At 33.0% G+C, this 27,056-nt stretch overlaps 1 protein-coding gene across 3 annotated transcripts in view; it reads left to right on the plus strand.

The window, feature by feature from the left end:
- The window catches only part of Ccser1 (coiled-coil serine rich protein 1), a 988,234-nt gene that overhangs the window by 472,318 nt on the left and 488,860 nt on the right, over positions 1–27,056 (plus strand). The window contains exon 9 of one of the 3 annotated variants that reach the window (XM_015484557.2): positions 5,261–8,865. The exons of the other annotated variants lie outside the window; for them this stretch is intronic. Within the exon in view, the coding sequence (XP_015340043.2) occupies positions 5,261–5,320 (60 nt within the window). The 3' untranslated portion in view covers positions 5,321–8,865. Of the gene's footprint in view, positions 1–5,260; positions 8,866–27,056 lie in introns of those variants that run through there. 3 annotated transcript variants of the gene reach the window in all.

A 27,056-nucleotide genomic window follows, 5' to 3' on the forward strand; every position in this document is an offset into this window, starting at 1 on the left:
TGTAACTATATCAAAACACCATATTTTATCCCATACGTGTATGCAGTTATGATTTGTAGATTAAAAATGTGTTTTAAAAGTCTACATACAACAATATTTTTATATAGATTAAACTATTAACCATTGATATTTATAGAAACTATGTTGATTTAGGGGTAGTATTGGTAATAGAGGGGAAAAAAACATATATATTCATTGAAAAAAAATGTTTCCCAGTTTGTCTAATTCCAAATCATAGACTTCTACTTGTACAGGAAATCTAAATTTACTTCCAAAATATTCTAATATTTCCTTTGAATTTAGAAGTTTTTTCCAGTAAATAGTGTGCTAAAGGGCATTGCATAATGAGGCCATTCTGAAGGAAGTTTTGCTCCTCTTTGGGGGAAAAACACAAAGTATAGATTCCTAATTTCTCAGTGCCTATTTACGGTATGTTATGCAATCATAGCTAATTAGAATAGGTATTAAATAGTTCTAAGACTTTGATCAGGTACAAGTTTAAAGTAAATCTCTGTGGATTTATTTTATATGAATTCTTTGCCATCAAAAGTGCTATTTTCTTTTGATATGGTCTATATTCAGAAAAATCTGCAAAAGCAAATTCATCTTTGAAATATGTTTGTATATTTCAAATTATATATATTTTTGAAATATATTTGTATCATTTCAAATTATATGTATTTGATATATATATTTCATATTACCTCAAATATGTGTGTGCATGTGTGTATGCACATCAAAATGCATACTCTGCAAATAAACAAATACAAAGACACACAAAACTGTATGATATGACATAGGACTACAAAAAAATCTACTTTATTTGCTATATTGTTCATATTATAGAAGTTATTAGGCATGAATCTATTATTTTTTCTATGAATATAATAAGATTTAATGGAAATCATACCACATAAATGTGTAAAATGGTTGCTTAAATTTTAATGTGATTAAACCATATTTATGCAGCTATTGACTGGGCATATTTATGGCCCAACTTCATAATACTTGATAAAAATTACTTTTAAAGTGGCTTATTTTAAAGACAATAGTCAAATTTAACTCTAGAAAAATTAATCTTTCAACAGGCAACAATTTTAAAACTATTAGACATTCTAAAACAATAATAGTACCAAATTTACCATGTTATATGTATGACAGTTATTTTCTTTTTCACGCTACTCTGAATCCTAGCTTCTCTGTTATATCATGGCTGAGTCTTTGTTTCAGTGGGCTGTCAAATTTAATTAATTAATTTTTCCCTTCAGCTTTCCTGTTTAGTAGAACTCTGTTCTCTTTGACAACTCTACTGGAGATTTGTTTAGGAACACAAAAAGGGATAATTTCTGTAAAGACAATTACCCCCTTAATGGTTTTTGTTCATCAAAAAGGTTTTCAGATATTTGATTCATGTTTTGGGATGTAAGAATACATGGTTTAGATCTTTTGCCAGTGAAAGATCTGATTTGATTTTAGGGGAAAAAAAAAACACTGAAATATTTAGATAATTAGTGTTTCGAAATAAAGATGCAAAATGATTTGATAATTATAATTTGATGAATTTTAAATAACCAGAGAGCACTAAAGGGAAAAACAATTTTATACATGGCTTCATGTTGTAATCCCAGCAGCTCAGGAGGTTGAGGTAGGAGGATCCCAAGTTCAAAGCTAGCCTCAGCAACTTAGGGAGGTCCTAAGCAACTCCTCAAGACCCTGTTTCTAGTAAAATATAAAAAAGGACTGGGGATGTGGCTTGGTGGTTTAGCACCCTGGTGTTCAATCCCTTGTACCAAAAAAAAAAAAAAAAGCTACTTAGAGGTCTTTTGTAATTAATGGGAAAGTTACAAGCACTAAGTCTGAAAGATAAACTTTTCTTCTTTGCAATAACATCAGAAGTATAGCTTACTGTTGTGAGTTTTGAAATATGGAACTACAGGAATTTATGTTTTACATAAACCATAAAATAAGCATGATTTAGATGATGTGATTGTGTGGTCTTCTACATTTCTAAAAGTTGTTTTTCTTCCACCTTTCCCTTTTTCATATACTAAAATAAACATAAAAACACTCAAAAACTCATATACTCATTAAGCTTGTCCACTGGAAGACTCTAAAGCAATAGCTAAAAATTGCTGACCTGAAACCATTTCATGTTTACAAGCCTAACTTTCATTGTGCATGAAGCAAACCCAGAGGTGCATGGATAAAAGATTTGCAATTCTGTGCAACAACTGATATGGTACCTTTTTAAAAGAAAATGCTATTAAAAATCAGGTAACTTTCTCCATTGGATTGAAGAGACAAAATGACAAATGTAAACCTCCTACATGCATTCGCACATGCACGCACATGCACACACACGCTCACAGAAAGCAGCCGTGAGCACTCCATTAGTGAAACTAGGTGAGGGCTATGTGGGTATTGATGGCACATCTTCCCATTTTTCATAGGACTTAGAAGTTTTCCCATTAAAGGAAAAGTCTTCCCTATTTACAGGAAAATTAAAAACATGCACAGTCCTGGACTAAATCTGGAGTTGGGCAGTCCAACAGTAACATGTATTTGTTGGACATTTGAGGAAGTTTTAACAAGAATTGCTACTAGATGAAACTTATTAACATGGGCAAATAAAGGTCATTACAGGCAGAGAGAGAGAGAGAGAAAAAGAGAGAGAGAGAGAGAGAGAGAGGGAGGAGGAGAGAACCCAAGTACAGTAATGTAAAAAACATCATGCACTATATGGTCTTATTTTGGAAAAAAATAAGTAAAAATTAATACACAAAGGTTGTTATAGTGATCATCTCTGTTTGGTGGTATTTTGTTTCCTCCTTTAATGCTTATCTCTTTTGTCACATTTTTCAATGAACATATGTACCTTTAAAATAATAAAATGTAATATCAGTGTAAAAATATATTTTTTAAAAAAGCAAATTCTTGTTGCTATAAGGAATATGAAATTATGTTTGTATGGGTATTTAATTTTTGAGAAAACAAATATTTGAGTCTTCTAAAGTAAATTATTAAAAATAAATGCTAATTTTTGGAGAGTATCTAATATGAAAATATATTGAATGCATTATACTTTAAAGCTCACAAATATTAATTTATTTTTGGCTGATTTTCTTAATTTATAATATCCCCAGAGCAGTTAAACATAAAAGGAATCCTATTTTTCAAATTATCATTGTTAATATGGAGTAGTCAGTGAAAGCTGTTTATTATCTTTATTTCCTTGAAGTCCTCTTCATATTCTGGCAACTAAAAATAACACAGAAATATCATACTTGTTCACCCTTCTTATGTGGCCAATCCTAGAACATTATAAACTTTTACGGAAAGAAAAATGTTAGTATCATGTATTTTAGTGACATTTGTGTCTTTGAACACATTCAACATATTATGGTATTTTTCCCTTCATTCTACCAGCTTTTTTCAATTATATTAAAAGATGGATTCAGGTTAAAATTTTATGTAATATATGAATAGTAGGGAACTTTGAAATGTACTGGAAACTGAGTATCCTGATTTTTAAATTACATAAAAGAATAGAGGGATATATTCCCTCTGACTTTTCACATTTATTCAAATTGCATGTGTACAACAGACACTGAATAATAGGCATCACCTTAATGTTTATGTAGTCTTTTATCTTTTAAATAATTTTTATTTTGTAGGTCTTTGTATTTTAAAAATAGAATGTGTTTGGTTTTCAAATACACACCTACCTCTGTGTGTAACATGTGGTTATGGTCCTGAGTATATCATCCCTTCGTCATTTATAGTCACAAAAAATATGGTCCAGGAACTGATAGTATAGAAGTGAACAACAGACACGCAAATTACCTGTTTACAAAAGCCTCTTATTATGGTGAATAAAGACAAGCAATGAAAAAAAAAAAAAAGAAACTAAAAAAGAACTGTAAACAGTGATAAGGACCATTAAGACAGAAAGCAAGAAGGTGAGATTATGAGCAACAAGGGAGAACAGAAGGGGCTAGAAAAGCTCAGGAATACCTTTCTAAGGATCTTGCACTTGAGATAGAGCTGCAGTTCACATAACCACAAAGAGCATCTTGACAGCAGAAATCAGATCACCAAGAATGATGGCCTTCCAGTAGTGCCTGGTGCTTTAGGGCTTCCTCACATTGGTTTTAGTTTGTCTTCTTACTTACAGGTCTATTTCAATCTATACAGCACTATACATAAACCTGTAAATAAATGAACATAAGTACACAACATCATGTTATGCTTGTAATTAAACTCACACACATACGAAATTTCTCAGGAAGCTTTAAAAGACAAACCACATTCCTCTAACCAGCATGCATGACTGCTAGAATACTGCCCTTTACTATTTATGTGATTTTATCTCTTTCTCTTTTCAAACAAAACTGCTTCCACCTAAACTGCTTCAGTAAAGACTGCTATTCTTTGTTTCAGTTGTTTAGACTTTATTTTTGAACCGTTTTATCTCTTTATCAACTTTCAGTCATATTTGACCTACCTTCTTACATTTACCAGACATATGTATTTTTATCTTTTTAAAATATTGACATGTCTTATATTTTGACAACCTACTGCTACATAGGATGATTCATCTTTTCCTATATTCACTTATATTTCTCCAACAAAAATTGCACATTCCATGCAAGTGGGCAGCATACTATTCACTTCTTAGATATTGTATTTCTTTTCATACGTATTACCTTTCAAAGTGGAATTCTTTTTAAAAATAGAGTGAATTATTTTGAATTGTTTTAATTACCTGTTACAGTTTTGATGAAGTTCAGTGATTTAAGGATCATAATAATAATTGCTGCAGAATAAAAAAAAAATTTCTTGGAGTTTTGTATTTAGGACTTTGAATGGTAACAGTATTTTACAGAAATATCAGGAGAGCCTTGTGAGATTTACCTACTATTTTATTTTCTTGAAGTTTTCTATTTGAGGAATGCATTAAGAGTTGAGTGAAATTGTTATTTTTGAACCTACATACAAAGCCAAAGAAATAAAATATTGCTTATTTTCTTCTGTTTTCCATATTATGTTTTGTAGTAAAATATATTTAATTAGAAGTTGGGAGTTTGTAAACATTATTAATATATTCTTTACAAATATTAATAATAATTTTTACTAGAAAATCATTAACAATGGTTTTATGTTGGTCTGTTTTTATTTAAATGTTTTAAATCTTCATTTAAAATTTCATTTCATTTTATTAATTTATCATTCATTTCTTTTTTGTTTTCTTCTTTTCAAGGCCCTGTGGAATCCTACATGCACTGAAGTTTTATTCAAACCAGTACATATTTCAACCTAGGCTAAATCATTATTTGACCACAAGAAATGCATTACTAATCTGTGACATTAAACAATGAGTAAAATGAATTTTTCTATTATTCTATATGTTAACTGTTTCTCAGAATATGTGATACAAAAATGTTTTCATTCCAGATACTTTATACTTTTTGTATTTGTAAATAATCACACAAACTTTTGATGAAGAGTCAACTAATATATGTCTGTTTTATTCCTATTCTATTTTAAAAACAAAAATATACTTTTATATAGAAATTACTTCTCTATGCAAATATTCTAAAATGTAATATTCCACTTGGCAGTAAATGTTGTTACTCAACCTTCTCATCCATATCATTTGTCTCTCTGGTGATAGTTTTCATTTTTTTCATCATGTATTCTATGAAGAGTAGATTAGTTTGAAAACATTGCCTTAGTTTCTCCCATCTTAGTGGGAAAATTCCTACTGAATAGCTAATTTATCTGAAACCTCTTTTCTCTTGTGTTAATATAAAAATAGTGTTTTCAAATGGAATATGTATTGAAGAGTCTTAACTATAGTATATATTAAAAAAAAAAGAAATCCTACTCATAACCTTACAGAGTTGAAGAAATGCTTATTGGCTACTGACCTCACACTGAAAGATGTTTCTTTAATGTGTCATAAAAGGGTTTCTGTATCCTGAACTTGGTATTGCTCCCCAATTTCTTTTGTTTCCTGTTTACTGCCTTTCTATAATAGCTCATTTTAGTTATCAAACAGCCAGGTGGCTGCAAGGCACTTCTGAATGACTCACTGTTGTGGGAACTGTGCAGGACAATAGGAGAGCCAAAGAGCTCAGGACAGGACAGCACATTTTCTATTTCACATACAAGCCATGAAATAGCCATGGTTAATGATGGTAACATTCAGAAATACACAATTTATTGAATTATTTGAGTTATTATGTAACATATAATATGAATAATCAGATGCTGGGCATAAACCATGCTATTAAATAAAACTATAAATGTATTTATTTATACTGCCACATGATATGTGCTTTTGTTGATTTCACCCCTTAAAGCATCCTTTTAGAATCCAAGATACAAAAACATTTTTTATTTCTCCAATTGTTTTCATAGTTTATTATTTTTATCTCATTTTTAATTGTCTTATTTTGAGTATGACATTTTTTTAGTGCAGATAATGCAAAACTCCATCATCTTAAGTAAAACATTTGCCAGATAAAGATGTTGATTAATTTCAATGGTCAATAGTCTTTTGAAGAAGAAAGAATACAAATATGATATTTTGACTAGGCTACAGAGATAAAAACATATTTGCAAGAGGAGTAAGTCAAGAATGCTATTTTCACAGAAACAAGGTAGCATAAACTGTCATACATAAACTGTCATACAGACTAAATAAGCCAACTACCTCAGAGGTACAATTTCAAGACTGCTTTTTAATACCAGTAAACTATTTTATGCTGCTGTTTTGGACTCAATCTCTCTATATACCTCTTTTTCACTGTCTCCCTCTCTCCCTTTCTTCCTTTTGGAATCAATGCTGAATGTACATCAGTGAGCATGCTTATGGGTCAGTGATTTCAATTTCTAGGGGAAATATTCTCAACTTTTCTTGCAATGTTTATTATATAATTATTGTAATATAACTATGCATTTTTTCCATTAAATATTACAATGTTGTTTTGCAAGTTTTGTGTCATTACAGAAAATATGGATAAAACCAGGGATTCATTATTGTTGCTACTATTTCTAGAAAAGTTGTAAGAGTTGTTATTATTATAACAAAACAGGTTAATTATTTTAGAAAGGAGAGGAGAGAAATGAGGATATATCTGAGGGTTTTGTAGGTACTGCGTCATCTGTATTTATTGATCAAAGGAAACATTACGCTTTATGATTATGCCTGCATTTTCATCCAAAATGCTCTCACTGTCAATAAATCAAAGTAAAAGATTAGGCAACTTGACTTTCCAAATAAAGAAACAACTTTAAAAAGGTATAGTGCCCTTTTCAAGTTCACATGACTTTTCCAACAAGAGAAAGCCATAGATTGTCCAGATCAAAAGTCAGGGTTTTGTTTTGTTTTCTTGATTTCAAAATGCCAATGGGTTGTATGACTACAGAATGCAGTTGAAAGTATGTATTGGTTATGTATGCACATATGTATTATTATGTGTTATATATTATTAAAGGTTAAATTTCTTTGAAATGTTCTTTATGGACTATGGAAAGTTGCAATGATAAACATTTATCATGTGAATGATATCTGCTATGCCAAACTAAGGTCTTTATTATATGTATTAAGGAGATTATTTTATAATATAATAGGGGAATTATTTATTCAAATAGAGAAGGAATTAAGGAAAGCCATGGACACAATTTCTAGTAAGTTTAATAATCATTAACATATTTTATCATTATTCTAACTCATTCTGAATATTTAGTCATGTCTTTAAATATAAACTTATTAAATGTTGTTACCATATTTTTAAATGTAGGTACTTAAAATTTTCATTTAGGTTCATGACATATAGCTATGTTTTAAGTTTTAAGTGAGACTCTAATATATGTTATATATATGTGTGTGTGTGTGTGCATAATTTTATTATGACATGTAGTCTTACTTGCTGAAGTTTTCAAAATTACTAATTTTCCTTAATTACCTAATTGGATTTTGTGTTAAATATTTATGTGCAAAACAAAATAGTTTTCTTTCCATGTTTAACTTAAAACCAGAGGCAGGCATCTCCAGATTTAACATAGGAATGCTTTTTACATTGTATTTTATTCTTATTTCTCCTTATTTGATTCTCCAAATGAAACCCCATCAAATTTTAATTTCTCATATAAAAATTCTCAAAAAGGGCTATATCTCTCTTGATGCTCTTTTTGGTAACAGTAAATGTCAATGTGATATGTTGGCACCTTAAAAAACAAAACAGTAACACTAGCTTACATTTTCAAGCATATGTTAATTTCATTTGATATATTTAGTTAAAATAAGCCCAAATGTCAGTGAATAGATTGATGTGTTTCCTCCATTCAAAAGAATCATTCTTCATACTAATGAGCATTAGAATGTCATATATGTTCCAAATGACATGTTGTATATCTTGATTTATATAATGGAGAAGAATAAAACAGGCTGTAAAATGGAGAAAGGAAGAAAAATATAAGCATCATTTTAATTCTATCCTTTATTATCTTCTCTTACCTCTATTTTTTAAAAGCTTTTCTCCATCTATTTTATGGTTTGCTGCATGTGGATGCACATTACAAGAAGTCAATCAACAGAGGCCCAAAGGATAATAAGATATTTTATGATGACTGTTTTTACTATCTGAAAACTGTTTGCATCTTTAATTTGTAAACATCATGGTCAGTCTGTATATATACAAACACACACACACACACACACACACACACACACACAAAATGAGAATTTTCTCATGTTAAAGTTGTCTTTGTAAAAAAGGAACTTGATTAGGAGGAGCACAGGTGTAGGAAGCATAGGCAGTCTTAGAGAAAAGAAAGGGCAAGTTTCATGACTCTGGGGAAAAACGATGGCAAGTGAATGCTAATTTGATTCTGATGGAGGAAAACATTAGTAATGGCAAGGGTAAAACAATGCTGCCTATAAGTCACTCTAAGATTTAGTTTGGTTTTTTAAAGTTTCCATGTTTTTGAAAATATGACTCCAAAGATGAAGGATTCCATTACTTCTATATGGAAAATAGCTGGTAGTTTAATTTTCATGAGCAGTCTGAAAGACATGTGTACTAATAAATTTTGAATGTAAATGTTGGGGAGAGTGAATAAATGTCATACCTTCATACTCAGGCTCTTTCTAGCACTTTCTTCTTAATAAGGCTGACAAGATTTCTGATCTGAAAAAAACTGCTGTTTAACTCTTTCATAACAAATAACCTTATGTGGAAATAAATGTTAATTTCTTTACCATGGTTTAGTTATTTCTTAAGAAATTAATATTTTAATGTAGATTTCTGATTTAATTTCTATTTCTAGTAAAAATTTTTATGAAACTTTATTTTGTGATTTATGTTCTTAAAAAATCTCTATAACTGATTGCCTTTTGGTTATAGCTATATTAATTCTAAAGAGAGGATACTGAAAATTGCCTAGACTCTTAAAAACTATACTGTCAATTTCAAAAATACATTTTCAGCATGAGTCAAACTTTATATATGCATAGACATAACTATATATAACTGTTCCAATATTTTGTTATCTGATTATAAGCTTTAGAAAGCAAAATTTTTTAAAAAATTAAAATATTTTAAAAGTGAAAAGCATCTAACAGAATGCTGTGTAAACATTGGGAAAGTATTGTTGGTATTTAATGAAAAAAATATTGAATACAGATGAGCTAAAATAGAGTATTGGATTGTCAAATTAGATTCACACAAATCAAAGACCTTACCTCATGTCAAGCTCTACTGAGCATCTCAAAGGTTCTGGGGATTAAGAAGCTCAGAAAACAAGGATCCCTCTATGCTGAGCATACACCTCTCTTCCAGAGTAGCAGGTCAGATCTCCAAAAGAGTTTTTGTGAGCTTACATCACATAGCAGAAGGTGTTTCATGTGAAACATCTGTATTTTATGTCCTACCTTCTAACATTTTTCAGGGAGACATGCTCATTAAGCCATACAGCCTAAATCATTTCCTCAAAATAGCTCTTCACTGCTATTAAAATTTCTATATGTAATTCCAGGGGCTCTGGAAGCTGAGGCAGGAGGATTGCAGCCAGCCTCATAAACTTAGCAAGGCCCTAAGCAACTCGGTGAGACCCTGTCTCTAAATAAAATATTAAAAAAAAGGACTGGGGATATCTTAGTACTAGGTAAAAGCACCCTGGTACAAAACATAAAAATAAATAAACAAAAAAATAAAAATGAATGAAGGAAAGAGAAAGATCAAATGTTATAACTCTTTCCTTGCCACCTGCTCCATTTCTGCCATTCTCTCAGCAATGATATTCCTCTAGAATGGAATGGCAAACCTAGTGTCCCGGGTTGTTCATTGCTCTTTCATTGTAAGAAACATATTTTTCAGATAAACATTATCTGATCTACACTGCAATTCTTTTTTCTCTCCTGTGTTTTGAATGCTTCAAAACAGTTTGAAGCAAGAGTCAAAAGATTGCTTTTCTTGATGATTATCTTTTTAATTTCTTTTTATTTTTCACTGATTTCTAACTTTCTGCAGTTACAATTTCTGAAGAATAAAAATTAAGTGATTCATTTGGGTAAATTGTAAAAAAGTAAAATAATAAATTACATCAATAGAAGAGGCAGTTGTATGTATCTTATTTAAAAATAAATTTTAAAAATATTTTCCCTTTTGCTATCTATACAAAATTATTCTTACTAGAGTAATAATCCACTCTGGTAATTGGAATAGACTGTATTCCTTCTTTATGATGTTTCTTTCTTTCAGTTATATAATATATATTATTGTATATTTTATTGAGTTTAAAATGCCTGCCTCAAAATATTTCAGATATATTTTTACCTAATGAGTTATAAAATCTTTGTTCTATTTCATTTTCTTCTACTTGTTATGTATCAAAAGTATGGTAGAATAATTCCCATAAAAAAAACACATATAAGAAAATCTGAATCCGATATTTGCAGCCTGATTTATCTCTGTTGCTGTTCCACAAACAGGCTATGTTATTTCTACTCTCAAGTCTACATGCCTTTAATCACTTTAGGTTCTTAACCCATAGTGCTCTTTCTTTGCTCAGCTTATGGGTATGAGGAGAAAAACCAAGGTCCATATGTCTCCTCCCCAACATATTCTATCTCTGAATCATTCTGCAGTGTAATAATGGCTAACATTTTTGACTCTCATTGTCAGATAGTGTTCTAAAAGCTTTGCATATTTTGAATATTTTAATCCTCATAAAAGCCTGTGAGGTAGCTGCTACTCTGAATACCCTTTTGCAAGCAAAGGAAACTGAAATGCAAAATAAATGACCTGCCCAAAATTACACTGCTAATGTTGTTATTATCACACATTCTGTTGAATGGGGAGATATCACATATACATCATCCAAGGGTAAGTTACTTTTCAAAAAATAAATTACTAAAATTCTAACTTGATTTTGATAGTTATGAGTAATGATTAAGTAACATTTAAACATGAGCAAATGCAAAAGATCATAGTTCTTCTGGGTGGAGAGAATAGAGGCTAATATTTACTGAGTGCTGCTACATGCTTAAAGCACTAAGTGCTTTCTATGTGTTAACTTGTATAATCATAAATACTACAACAACATTTCAAGACAAATCCTATTGTTATTTTCATTCCACAGTTGAACTATTTCAGGCACAGAAAAGTGAGGTAAAATTTCCACACTGATGTCCAACAAGTCATTTCAGAACTAGCATGTGAATCCAAGCAGCATTCCATATTTACATCCTTTACCCTGTACTCTATGCCCACCTCCCCAGATATAACAATAAAATATCTACACAAATCAGTGTAGGCCAGGTTATGCTGCAGAAAAAAACAATTCCCAAATAATATTAGTGACGTTTGACATCAAATATTTTTTTCTTGCTTATGCTATGTAACTGTTGCTAGCTGATGAGCAAGACTCTTCCATATTCCCTCACTCTAAAACTCAGACTGATGTGGTAGTATTCATCTTTTATGTTGGAGTCTCTGGGAGAGAGAATGCCACATATTATCTTACAATTCCACAGGTGACACATTATTCTCATATTTCCTTAGTGAAAACAAAAGCAAGTTATATGGCCATAGGCCATAGCTCACTAAATTCAGGAACAAGGAGGTAAAAACTAAATATATTTCCAGAAGAGGGAAAATTTAATATAAATGGAAAAGTACTGATGTCAACTACTCCATCTTTTTTCAGTAATATGATTTGAATTAAAAATTCAAAAATTATCACTTGGTACATATAGTACATTACTGATATAAAAATCCTTTGATTCCATCATTGTTTTTTGGGAAAAATCAAAAATTTTAACTTATAAACAAATACTCTTCTTAAAATATTATGCGTACATAAAGTTAACTCTACTTTTGATGTATGATGTAAGCATGTTACTTAGAACATTTTTTACAGATTATGTTTCAGTTGCTCACCCAGATTTACAAATATTTCTACTTTTTGATTGCTTATACTCAACAGACCATCTATTGAGTTGTACAGAATTTAGTAGTATTACCATGGTCCTATTCCAACTTATTGTATTTTAAAATAAATGATCATACTACATGATATGTTATCTAAGCATCATTATTATGCTTGCCAGAATAATTCACAGTAACAATGCTATTCCAGCAAAAGTTTTTAGTTATTTACCTTCTAACAACCTTATCATTAAGCAAATTTTTCCTCTGCAAATATCTCAAGACTTCAAGTGCCAAGTAGCTCATGAACAAAAATGACTTTCTTGTTCCCAAGCTATATGCTTTATTAGATCCAAAATAATTTGCATCAACTGAGAGAAATAGTTATGATTTTTTCTTCCTAAATAATTTAATATAAAAGACTTCCCACATTACCTCCTAAATCATGTATTACATTTTTGACCTTTATGATATAAACATACTGAAACCTTCAATTCCTGCCTTACAGGATTTACATTTTTACTTAATGAGAAAATTTTCTATTGGAATTTTAATTCTTATTTATTTATTTTTGTGGTAATGAGGACTGAACCCAAGGGTCCTCTACCACTAAGCTGTATCCCCAGAATTTTTTTATTTTTTGAGACAGGATCTTGCTAAGCTGCTGAGGATGTTTTAGTCAGCATTTTCACTGCTGTGACTAAATGATCTGACCAGAATAATTTTAGGGAATAAAAGTTTATTTGAGGGCTCACAGTTTCAGGAGTCTCCATTCATAGAATGCCTGGAGATGAAGCTGAAGATCATGGCGGAAGAGTGAGGCAGAGGGAGGCTGCTCACATGATGATCAGTAAGCAGAGAGAGAGACTCTACTTTCCAGACACAAAATATATACCCCATAGTCATGCCCCACAATGAACCATGTTCTTCAGCCACACCCCATCTGCCTCCAGTTTCCATTCAGTTATTTCCATGAGGGATTAATTCACTGATTAGGTTAAGGCTGCAGTCCAATAATTTCTCCTCCAAACCTTCTTGCATTGTCTCACATGTGAGCTTTTGGGGGATACCTCACATCCAAAACATAACAGAAAGTCTCACTAAGTTCCTGAGGCCAACCTTGAACTTGAGTTCCTCCTGTCTCAGCCTTCTGAGTACCTGAGATTACATTAAGAATTAAAATTTCACCAGGCAGGTTGGAGCATGCCTGGCAGAATTTTAATTCTTAAAAAACATCTTTTAGCATGCCTTTTTTCATGTTTAATGTAAAGTGGAATCTGTGTATTATTTGCTTCCGATTTGGTGATTCCTACTAGACTAATTAATTCAACTATTTTCACTGTAAGTAAAATAAATAGTTAAATATTCTGAATGAAGATGTGGTTAGCATCACCCTAAAGTTTATTCATTTTACTCTACCTTGCATGTGTGTGTCTATATATCCATACACTATATGGATAAAATTGGTGTTCTCATTTTTTGATTCATTTTTTTTCAACTTCATGTTCAAATATAGAAAACAATTGTGTCAAATGGGATAAAGACATTAATCAGATTGTTAGAAATACACATTTTAAATTGTTGTCAATATTTTGTTTCTATTTATACTTCTTTATGTCACACAGGGTGAAATAAAGATTCACAAATACAAGAAATATTATGAGCCTATGTGTTATCACAGTTTCAAATCTTGTCATTTGAATTTTAAAATAAATCCACCAATTAAAAGAATATTAATTCCTACCATTTGGCAATAATTAACATGTAAAGTCTTAAAATATAGATTCTAGCATCCTTAAGTATTTATGCATTATAAAAAATAGACAAAATAAGCAGAGGATATTAGGTTCCGTGTAATTTGACTTCTCAACAAACCTTTGTTGAGAAATTCTCAGATTCACATTACATTTTTTTGTGGTGCTGGGAATTGAACCCAGGGCCTTATACATGTGAGGCAAGCACTCTACCAACTAAGCTATATCCCCAGTCCCAAGATATTCACTCTTAACAGGTAAAGTATTAGATCCTAAACTATGAACCATAGGTTAGGTATTAGATCCTATGAACTATAGGTTAGGATCTAATACCTAACCTATGAACCATATGATACCACTTAACAACTAATCACTATGTGTAACAATATATATAGATATAATCCATGTTGATGGTATAACAAAACACATCCAAGGTGGTAATTTCAAGAATATAAATATTTTCACACAATTTGAGACCACCTTTCTGCTTACTGATTTTCAGGATTATTATACATTTGTATAGAGGAAAAGAAGAGATGAAAACATACTAAGTACCTCTTAGGTATCACAGTCACACTTCCTGTTTTTCAATAAGCTCTGTTTACTTTTTCTATTTTCGTTTATTGACTTTCTTATGAAAGGACAAATTTGATATCTGTATATGTGAGCGATCATGCTTTATAGCAACCCAATTTAATATTTCAGTTCCATCAAATATTTGAGTATTATTTCAAATTTAAGGAGAAAAATGAGTATACAATATAAAAGGATGGCACAAAAACACTTAAACTAAATATTTAATTCAAAAGAATTTCATAAATTTAGACAAGTAAAATATATTGACTTTAAAAATATAATACAATATGTTCTAAATAGTGGGCTTGGTATGGTAATGGTTTCTACTGTCATCACAGTGGACCAGGGGCAGCATTATGTAAGCATTCAATTACTTGAAAGATCTACAGCTACATGTTTTGTTCACATGTGCTATTTAGAGCAGTAAAAAAGTGTCCTGTCTTTCTTGTCTTCACTCAATACAATACAAATTGAGTAATTGTTATATGCCAGGTAGTTACTGGGCATTCACAATAAACATAATAACTATTATTCCCCCTCTGTGGCATTTATGTCTCATTTAATATACATAACAACTCTAAGAGGCAGACCCTATTCTTGTTGCCGCTGTGTAGATGAAAATATGGGGGTTAGAAAGGATCAAGAACTTGCCTGATGTCATAGTAACTACTAAGAGTGCCTCATGTTAATCTCACAACAGAGAACAAGCCTTCATCATCACATCATGCTCCTCCACCAGATACAGTGATAGGAGAGGTGGGATTACCTATATGTAAAATATGCAAAAAAGGAATGATGCTCTGGGGCTGGGGTTGTGGCTCAGCGGTAGAGTACTCTCCTAGCATGTGTGAGGCCCTGGGTTTCATCCTCAGCACCAGATATAAATAAATAATTGTGTCCAACTACAACTAAAAAATAAATATTAAAAAAAAGGAATGGGCTGGGGCTATAGCTCAGTGGTAGAATGCCTGACTTGCATGTGTGAGGCACTGGGTTCGATCCTCAGCACCACATAAAAAATGGAAAAATAAAGATATTGTGTCCATCTACAACTAAAAAATATATTTTTTTTTAAAAAAAGGAATGATTCTCCTGTTATAGGGCCTTGCATAAGGGGATGAAGATGTGTGACTGGTTAATACTAAGTCCTTGACCCAAACTACTTCTGAAATCCCACAAAAAATGATATGTTAATAGGAGAAAGTAAAAGCTACCTGGATAACATTTTGGTGATTGTATTATAGATTGATGTCTGTAGAGAATGAATGAGTTGAATTTCGTTTTATCCTATTGTTTCTACATTTCTGAACTATCACACTGAAATCTTTTAAATTTCAATTTTTCTTCCATGAAACTAACTGAACTCAATGGAAACTGAAATGTATTTTTATTACTGTCTACATCTGCTGTTGAAGAAACAAATAAACAAAGGACAAAACTAAATTATAGTGCTGTATTTGAATATCAACTAATCATCAAATATAGAAAATCTTTAAAAAAAAAAACATGATGAATTAGCACAACTCTAGCCATTGGATTCAGAAACGTACAAAAGAAGTCATCTCTGTTTTCTATACAAGCTGTTTGTAGAAGTGTAGAGCCAAGAGGCTTATATTTAAAGTCCCTTAACAAGCATACATGGTAATTAAAATCAGCAAGGTTTCATCCTGCATAGTCTGGTTATCTTGGAAATGAAGATAACCAATGTTAGCTGACTCCAGGGTACTCTTGAAAGCAATACGACTGCAGGGTGGAGTCTGTATTTGTTTATTCTTCATGTAATTTAAACAATTGGCATGATACTTTTGTGTTCTCTTATGCCCTACACTTTATGCAACTATATGATACATTTCCAAATTTCAGAAAAGATTAACAAGAGATCTCTTGTTAGTGATTTTCACTCAGTAACTATTGATTGGGCTCTTGTGCCAAGATAGGAACTTTTTAAAGCAGAATTAATGAGAGTATTAACATAATCATTTTACTCAGGATTGGCAAAAATTAAGAAGATAAATAAATTTTATATCACTAATCAACCCTGGACTATGATTTCTCAAAAACATTGAAATCATAAATTCTTACAGCTTCCTACCTCATGTCCAAGGGTTGATGAGCCAATGTCTCATTTGTCCGTGGTCCCAACTTTACGTATTTAGCAAAGTATAGATGAAAATGACAACACAGCTTTAACACACAGCTTTGAGTCTTGCACTCCATGAAGGGGTTATGAGACTTACTTTTAAATGAATTACTCCAACTGAAGAATTTTTTAAAGAATTCCTTTGAGAATAGAAGTCTTTGGGCCAAAAAAAAAAAAAAAAAAGGAAAAAAAGAATGCTATGAAGGATATCACCCCTTGTTGAATAGAGAATGTTTCAAAAAGTGGGGAAATATTTTGTCAATTGCCTTTCTTTCATAAAATGTTTCATGAGACAGAAAGTATTGAAAGTGTAGATAAATATTCTATCAAAGTTTCCATAAATTCCACTACTTGCAGCATATTCTGTAGAAGAATCACAAGGTTTTGTTAGAAGTTCAATGTAATTAAAAAATATATAAGCAATGTATTTTGTAAATATGTTGAGGAGATGTTATAAAAAAACTGCATTTTATCAACTCCTGGTATTTCATGCAAATAGAAACAAGATTTGATATTTAGCTTCCCAGAGAGACACATTTAAAGACATTCAGTGAGTATTTATAATTGTAATTTATTCTAAAACTTTGAAATTGTTAATCTGTTTTTTTTATTATTGTAAGGAAGAAGGACATATTGATATGATCATTTTACTTGAACCCTAAGTCCTCTAGACATAGTAGGCTACTTTTCTAAATAGGAATTTTCTGAATGTTAGTCTCTCTCTGTCTCTCTCCCTCTCTCTCTCTCTTACACACACACACACACACACACACACACACAGAGCCTTTTTTTCTCACACTGCTATCATGAGAAGGGTTAAAAACACTCTGAATTGTCAGTTTAGTGTAGAATATTATTTTAAAAAATCACTTTAAACTTAAATCAGTGTTATGGTTGGATATGAGGTATCCCCTGAAAACTCATGTGTGAGACGATGATGTTCAGAGTTGAACTGATTAGATTATGAGAACTGTATCAGCATTAGTCAATTAATTCTGTGGATGGAATAATAATTTGAATGGATTACTTGGTGGTGAATGTAGACAGGTGAGTGTGGTTAGAGGAAATGGGAGACTGCAGGAGTGCCTTAGGTGCCTTTTGTCCCTGGATCCTCCTGCCAGGAGCTGAGAAGCTTTCCTCTACCGCAACCATCTGCCATGATCTTCTGCCTCACCCCTGGCCTAGAACAATATAGTCAGCCAATCATGGACTGAACTTCTGAAGCCAGGAGTCAAAAATAACGTTTTACTCCTCTAAGTTTTTCTTGTCAGCTATTTTGGTCACAGTGAAAAAAAAGTTGACTATATATCACATTACAAGAAAATTCGCTGGTAAAGGATTTTTTTTTTTTTTTGTGGAGGCGTAACTCAACAGAGATGAAGGCAATTTCTTTTTATTGATTTAGCATGAAAATATTTAAAATGTAGCCAAGCCAATGCAGGAGAAGAAAATACTAAAGTCAAACTCTAAAAGAGCAGAAGTAGCAAAAATAGGGAACCCATGTTAATTATTTTTATTAGCATTTTTATAGCAGTGATACTCAATATAAGAGTTTTTCCCCTGAAGGAAGACTTGGCAATGTCTGAAGATATTTTTGAATGTCACAACTTGGGAGATGCTACTGGTGTTTAGTGGGGAGAGACCAGATATGTTACTTAATATTCCACATGCACAACACAACTGTTCACACCCCAACATGTTAATAGTGCCATAGTAAAGAAACTCTGGTCTTGATGGTAGTTTTTAGTAATGCTTAAGTCTTTACTGCTAATAAGTGTTTTATAATACTTTTCAGGAAAATAACAGAGGGACTTGTTTACTATCTCATAGCATTGCATTTAGCCTGGGAACATATTGCCATGTTTTAAATACTCATTTCTCTAGTTCCCTTCCTACAGCTGACCTAGAATGAGTCTCTGTTACTCAAGGTGGTAGCCTGTCATTTTCTCCAAGTTACCCGTGAACAGTTCTATTCTCAGTCCATCACTTTTCAGTGACAAGGTTGAATCAAGGTATCTGAGGAAATACATTTTATTTATAGACTGTTTTTACATGTGCTTCTACCCACGCCAATTAGGCTCTAGAAGATGATATAACACTACTGTGTCTTGGGAACACCACTCAGACCCACACTGACAGAAATCTAATAATGATCTTGAGTTACAATATTTTCTAAGTTCTAAATTTAAGCAACACAGAAGTCATCTAAATAGCTGCTATTTTAATATTTTCCCTCTTTTATCTTATTCCACAACATATTTAAACATTATTTTTCTATACAAAGGTTTTGTATGTAACTTTTTGTGATATATATATATATATATATATATATATATGGACAGCCATATGTGTGTTTGTTTGCAATTTTATCATCTAGTTAGATTTTGTTGTTATAGTTAAGAAACAAAATGAAATGACTAAAGATATTTGTAATAAAGTTTTTATATAAGCCAGAAAATTACAATATTGGAAACCAAGTTTTTCATCTTAAAAAAATCAAGGAAGATATTTTTCAACTTAAAATTAAGAAAGCAATTCTCATTAAAGAAGCATTTCAATATTTGTCATCTTAATGAATATTTTGTTGAAATAAAATATTTTATCACAGAATGGAATTTTTCTTACTAGCAATATTAATTTAGTAGATAATCATTGATCATTTACTATTGGCAAGGCATTGCATAAATTGTCCTTCATGAAATATTTCAGAATATACTATTTTATTTTATTTTTCCTCCTTTCATATCTCTCCCCAATACACTTCCTCTACTTTACTGTTCTCTCTTCTATTTTTGAGATTTTCTTCTACTGCCTATTTCCCCTCTTATCTCTCTTTAGCTTTCACAATATATGACCCTTGATTAAAATAATAGTTAAATAAATGTTAAAGTAGGGGGGAGATTATATTTAAAATAACCTATATTCATTTTGGTACATAAAAAGGCACATACATTCACATATGTATTTAACACAGTTATATATAAATTTTCATAGGTTTATGTATATATGTACCTTTAAATACAGATACTAATGAACTTACAGTGAGGTTAAATCCTGATAAACCCAACATGGATTAACTGTATTTTTTCAATCTGCCCAGTCTACAGATGGCTATAGTTTAGCAACTTAGTTTACAGTAGGGCATTGGCAGTCCACCACAGGGCTTGTGGCTGACTGGGAGCTGCACCTCTCTGTAACAGCCCAGCATTGTGAGAAAGTTTAATTCCACAATCCACTAACCCAAGAAAAGATTACATGTCAAAAATTGAAGGCCTGTTTTCTAGAAGCACTGCCTTCACCAACATTATAAAATCAAAACATTATAAGTAGATTCATTGTTAGTTGAGGACAGGTTGTATGTCTATTCTTTACAGATAAATGCATACATGTATATAAAGAATTTTGTATTGACTCACATTTATTTCTCCTGTGGTGAATAATTCAATATACAGTATAGGTTTCAGTGAGTTATTTATACTTATAAGCCTTCAGATAAACAACAGGTTTTATAAAAAATAATCTCTTATATTGTAAATCCATACAACTTTTCCAGTAGTCTCTAGTAATAAAAGAAAAATTTAAAGCTTAGTAGAGTTGTCATAAGAGAAGATGTTCTTAAATTTGTATTTAATTATACTCTGTGATGCTTCCCAGAAAAATAGATATATCCTTTATAATTTTAGCCAATTTGATAAATGCTTGTTAATTTTTATTGATAAATACTTCCACTAAGTCATAATTTCTGCAACATTCCCCTTTAGAGAATATTTTAGAGGCCTCATTTGAAAGTGTATTGTTTTTATAACATTTTACTTATTATTCACTTACTTAATATGTGACTACATAAAATAATATTGTTATATTGCATTTTCCACATAAGTTCTAGCTTTCATGCATCAAAGTGGAAAGATTCCATACAACTAACAAAATGCTTATGTATTTCTTTTAGAACCGTATTTTATTATAAGAACATTTTAGTAGTAAACGTTTTGATCAGATTGAATTTTGAGAATAAACTAGCTAATTATATAGTTTAGTTTTATTTACATTTAAATTATAGTTTGCTCAATATCTCTCTTTCATATTCTATGAAAGATGATGTTGGTGTATCACAGGAAGAAGAATTCTTCATGTAGTTCTCATCCCAAGTCTCTGATAAAGCTGGTCATGTAAGTTTAGTATCATGCCCTGATTGGCTCATACAGACAGTGTTCTCCACTTAGTGTGGGACCCAGGGAAACATGGGCTGAATGACATAAAGAGGCAGAAGTAGTCTCAATCTCTATGTGAACACTTCTGTGAAAAGTGACAACTATTATATCATAATGGCTTTGAAATGTGTTCTTACATGGAGAGGTCAAAGGGTTCATTAATTAAAAGGTAAAGATTACTGAGTGGTAAAATGGTTGACATGATTAAAACTATTACTTTACAGAGTTGAACAGTGACTAAAGTAATGTTATCATTCAGAATAACACTTTTCTGAAGACAGGAGCACCTTCTTTGCTAAAATGCAAGTGCAAGCACGCGCAAGCACACACACAAACTCACTCTCTCTCTCTCTCTCTCTTCTCTCTCCCTCCCTCTCCATCTCTTTTTAAAAAANCTCCCTCCCTCTCTCTCTCTTTCTCTCTTTCTCCTCTCCCACTCACTGAGGTGGGGTGACTTCCAGTAACCTCCAGACCACTGTGAGGGAAACACCTTTTTAGTTTGATCCAGCTACTCTCATGCCATTTGGCTACTGCCACATTGGATTTTTTTTTTCTCCCTATGTGCCAAACATATAGCCTTGGGGCTTTTGTTCCTTCTGCCAAGAACTATTTTCCACCAGATACTTTTCCTGTACCTCACATTTTAGAGCATTTTTTGACCTAAAAATGATTATAATTATCTATCAATCAGCCATTTCCTATTTTTGATACTGGTCTTGGAAATCAAGATAGGGTTCTATTTACCCCAGTGTTGAAGATTAGACACCTGAGAAATGCCAAGGCAAGCATAGAAAACAAGTTTTATTTAAGAGATACAACAGAGATAGTAGACTCTTCCAGAGGAGCCAGAACCCAGAGCTGGTGCCCAAGGGAAGGGAGAGTGTCTTGCCCCTTTACAGATCACAGGTTTACTTTCCTCCCCCAACCCTCCACTCCTCTTCCTATTTTGACTACAAGACCAAAAGGAAGAAAAAAGCTGCCCAGAGGAGGGTACTCATTAGCAACTCCTTATGTTGGGAGGAGTGCATTCTTCAGGTAACCTTGAAAGGAAGGGGAGTGTTCTAGAGGTATTAGCATTCCATTTCCTTTTCTTTGAATTAGCTCCACCTTTTCAGAACACTTGTTTATTATCTACACTGACTATCTGTCCTTTGCTCCTGTCTCACTTTTCTTCTTTGTTTAATATTTCTCCTCAGCATCTGCCACAGTCTAATGTACTGCTGTAAGGGTAAAAGAAATTGAAGTTAAAGCGTAAAAGTTAAAGGGTAAAAGACCAGGTGTTGTAAAAGTTTCTAAGCTGCAAGGTCTGAGTTAGCTGTTAAGACAATGCTTAGAACCGCCCAGTAAACATTTCCCCTGATTTTCTGGTTGTTTAATAACTGAAGGGGTCTGTGTGGTTGCACGCAGGCATTGCAGGGCCTGGACCAATCAGTTTAAATGTAACCCCCTCCTTAGGAATGACCTATCACTCCAGCCTGACCTGTTCCCGCCAATGAATGAACTAATCAGGTTTAGGAGTTGTTGTTCAATTTTCCCGCGCCTAATGATGATTTGTTCTGATGTATGCAAAGCCCTCCGCCCTCCCCAAAAAGTGTACTTAAGCAGTGCTCAGCCCCTGCTCGGGGCTCTGGGCTGCTTTCCCTTCTTGAGTGGGCACGGAGCCCCAGCATGCTGGTTCAATAAATCCCCCTTCTGCCAATTGCATGAGTGGTCACTTGGTGGTCTCTTTCTCCGACGTTTCGCGGGACCCTTACATTGCTATCATACATGTTTATTCCATTTCCCTATTTGAATATAAAGTCAAGGAAGGCAGGAATGTCAATCATTTTTTTTAATTGCTATAACTTGTATCTAGAAGTAGATGGTCACACACAGAAAGACGCTCAACATATGTCCTATGAATAAAAGATGCAGAGGCCTACAACATACAAGGCCTATGTCACTTCTCAAGAGTGGCAACACCTGTGTTAGTTTTAATTCCTGTACAAGACCTGAAAAATCACTCCTAATATTGAAAGGATACTCGCAGAGTCCATGCAAAGTCCAAGGACCACACCACACACAGGAATCTCACACAAGAGATTTATTATCAGTATCACAAGGCAAACTAACAAGCCTCCAAGGAGAGGAGCAGTGTGTCAGCTCTCACAGAGCAACCTTATAGCCTGCAAGAGGAATTTCATAAGTTGCTTAGGAGTTGTGTCATAAACTGGGGTGGGGTTGCTCATAAACTGTTTAGGAGTTTATGCTGGGGTGGGGTTTGGAACTTAAGCAGCATTGTCTTAGAATCAAAACATTGGAGCCTCTAGATAAAATGGCTCCCAAACTAAAATGGCAAGTCTGATGCCAATATTGATCTGATGCCAATATTGATCTGATGCCAATAAATATAATCTGTAATCAGCAGACAAGTATTAGCTTACAGAATAAGGCAAACTGACTAAAAGAAATTAAACAGTGTAGATAGCCTGCAAATTTAAGTCACATTAAATCTAAGTCCCAATAGTGACACTCTCTCAAGGTGCTGCCCAACCTTCACATTGTGATGCACATAGATAATGATAACTCCTAACAGCCCACTGCAGTAAAAAGATAAAGCTGGTTGTGGAGAGGATACTACCCCAGCACATCCCACTCCAACAAGTACCTCATTCCACTATGTCTCTCCTGGCCTGGGAGCAGGAGTGTCTCTCTTATTGACTCCTAGATGTTCAATGCTTAGAACAATCTGTGGCCCATCATTGGTGTTTAGTAAATGTTTGTTTGAAATGAGCAATTAAATATAATTAATTTTCTATAAGCAAAAAAAAAAAGGTATTTGTTGATAATTGCCAAGTGCTTTAGAAGTTTGTCTATAGCTAAAATGTTATTTCCCTATATAATTCCAGTGAAATAAAAACTTACATAAGAATTATGATATAGTGATTTCAGGTCAGATTTTAACTAAAGAAAGTTTCTCCTTGCTCATATATAAAAAGTTGGATATCATATTTAACTTGTAGGACTCTTTAATGAAGTTGAATGCTATATATGAAATACCATATTAGTAACATGAACAAGTAAGAAATCCTCTTGTGATGGATGGGAAGTATTCAAATCTAAATCTAAAATAATTTATTCTTTATTCATTTGCTGATTTATCGTGTCATTAAATAAAAGGTGAGAAGCATCTCTTTCCTGGAAAGATGCTATATGTGAGATACAGAAAAGAATTTGTATTTATTTCAAAGTTCAGTTTTAGATTTTTTGTTTGTTTATGTGTGTGTTTTCTTTTTTGGTACTGGGAATTGAACCTAGGGGCACTTAACTGTTGAGCCACATCCCTAGCGTGCACGTGGGCACTCTCTCGCGCGCTCGCTCTCTCTCTCTCTCTATTCCTTTTAATTTTCAGACAGGGTCTCACTGGCTTTGAACTTGCAGTTGCTGGGATTACAGGCGTGCACCACCACACCTGCCTTCAAAATTTAGTTTCTTAAATTATATGCTTCTTGGAGAGAAGCATATAAATAAGCAACTAACAGACACTTTAGGAGATGCTATGCAATGGGTTTAGGCAAGCATTTTTAGGGAAGTAGAGACTAAGGACTCTATCTGATGTTTCTAATTAAGGTGAATCTAAAAAGAGAATAGCAGTTTGCCAGAACAAAATAGGGGAAAGAGTGGGAAGTGACTGTAGCATATAAAATAACAAAAACACAGAGAGGAGAGAACATGGGAAATGGCAAAAATGTTTGAGAAAATTAGAGGGGTCATTGATATGCATAACACTAACATGTAAGTTCTGGAGTTTTTGACTAACAATGTCCCTGGTAGAGAACCATTGTTTGTGTGAACTCAAATATTTAGGTAACAACCTAATAGGGTATCACATTTTCAAATTCATCAAAGTGTAGGCCCTTTATATTGGTTCCTAAAAGTAATGTACTAATTTAAATTTATGATCAAGGAGAAGACCCTTTGCATTGGCTCCTAAAAGTAATTACTAATTTATAACTTCAGAGAGCTTGAAAAGTCATATTCACTAAATTAAGATAAATAGAGAATAATGTGTTCCAATTTGAAGGGGGTTACATGAGTGACTTCAGAGATTCCTGGCTAACCTGAAAATTTCTAGCACCTAATTAAGAGCATCCTATTAGACATTGTTGAGGAATCATGTGGAGATATTTTGAAAATGTGCTATTTTACCCATCAAATTTTATTAAATGTATAAAACACCTGCATTTTTTTCTGAATTAGAAATAATCTTTTTGTGTTCCAAAAAATTATATATAGTTAAAATGGTCAATGGGAGGGGAGCACACATTAAAGTAACTCCATCTTTGCCATACCAACTTATCCTGATAGTATTTTGTATTAGTTAGCTTTCTGTTACTATGTGGAAAGAGACCTGGGGTAATTTATTTGATGAAAAGAAAAGGTTTGTTTTGGTCCAAAGTTTAGAGGTTCATGTCCAAGATCAGGCAGATTCATTGGTTTGAGTCTCTGGTGGGGTTGCTGGATGGCATTGGTGGAGTCTGTGTGGCAGAACAAACTGCTTACATTCCAAGCTAGAAATCAATAAAAATGAAGGAGAAGGAGAAGGAGAAGGAGAAGGAGAAAAGAAAAATATCCCATGATTCTCTTCAAAGGAACACCCCACACCTCCTAAAGTTTGCACCTACCCCTCTACAGCACCACCCTGGGGACCAAGTTTTTAACATGTGGACCTTTGGGGAAAATTTAAACAATGGAAATTTTACAGTAAAGTAACAAGCTTTGTGTTGATCTCCATGACCCCTTTCTGAATTCTGAAAGGGCCAAGAAACAGCAGAGTAGCAGGTTTTACTCTTCACAGTGTTGTGACTCTGGCTATATCCCATGTGGTCTACCCACCTACTCCTTGGGTGAGGTTTGCCTCTGCTTGATTTCATGTTGCATTTCATGATTATTTCTTTTTCCTGGACTAGCACTCTGCAAATTGTGTGTAGTGGGGGGAGTGGAAGCTGCCCTGAACATCCCTCAGCAGCTGCATCCTATTTGGAGACCTTACAGACATTTCTTGTTATAAACTGTTATGGTTTGGATGTGAGGTGTCCCCAGAAGCTCTTGTGTTAATGCAGGATTGTTTGGAGGTGAAATAATTGGATTCTGAGTGCTGTAACCTAATCAGTGCACCCCGGTTTGAATGGGTGGTAGCTATAGGTAGGTGGGGTTGGCTGGAGGAAGTGGGTCACTAGGGGAGTACCCTGGGAGTGCTCTTCAGCCCCTTCCCTTATCCCCTTTCTTTGCTTCCTAACTGCCATGAAGTGACCAGATTTCCTTACCATGACGTTCAGTCATGATGTGCTGCCTCACTTTGGACCTAGAAAAAAGGACTTGGCTGTCTCTGGACAGAGATCTCAGAAACTCTGAGCTCTAAATAAACTTTTCCTCCTCTAAGTTGTTCTTGTTAGGTATTTTGATCACAGTAAAGCAAAGCTGACTAACACATGAACCAAAAGCTTATTGCCCCTACTCCCCCAAATTTTTATGTTAACACCCTGCCACTCATGTGATGGCACTGGTAGGCAGGGTCTTTGGGAAGCAATTTAGATTGGATGAAATCAGGAGGTTAGAATTCTTGTGAATGGGATTTGTCACCTAATAAGTGTCCTGAGAAAGCTTGCTTCCTCTGACCTCCATGTGAAGATATGGTGGGAAGACTGTCTTGATGAATCAGGAAGCGCAGGCTACATCGGAACTGGATCTCCAAAACTGGGAGAAACAAGTTGTTTAAACCACTCAGTTTATATATTTTGTTATGCACCTGCAACAACTAAGACAGGTCTTTATCTTTGTTTTTAGATTATTAAAGTATGATTTTCAAAATGTTAAAAATGTAACACTCATACAAGCATAAAATGAGTCTGTCAAAGATTTTATGACACAGTAATTAATTAGGTTATGGGTAAAATGT

This window comes from Marmota marmota, unplaced genomic scaffold (assembly GCF_001458135.2).
Source record: "Marmota marmota marmota unplaced genomic scaffold, marMar, whole genome shotgun sequence".
NCBI lineage: Eukaryota > Metazoa > Chordata > Mammalia > Rodentia > Sciuridae > Marmota > Marmota marmota.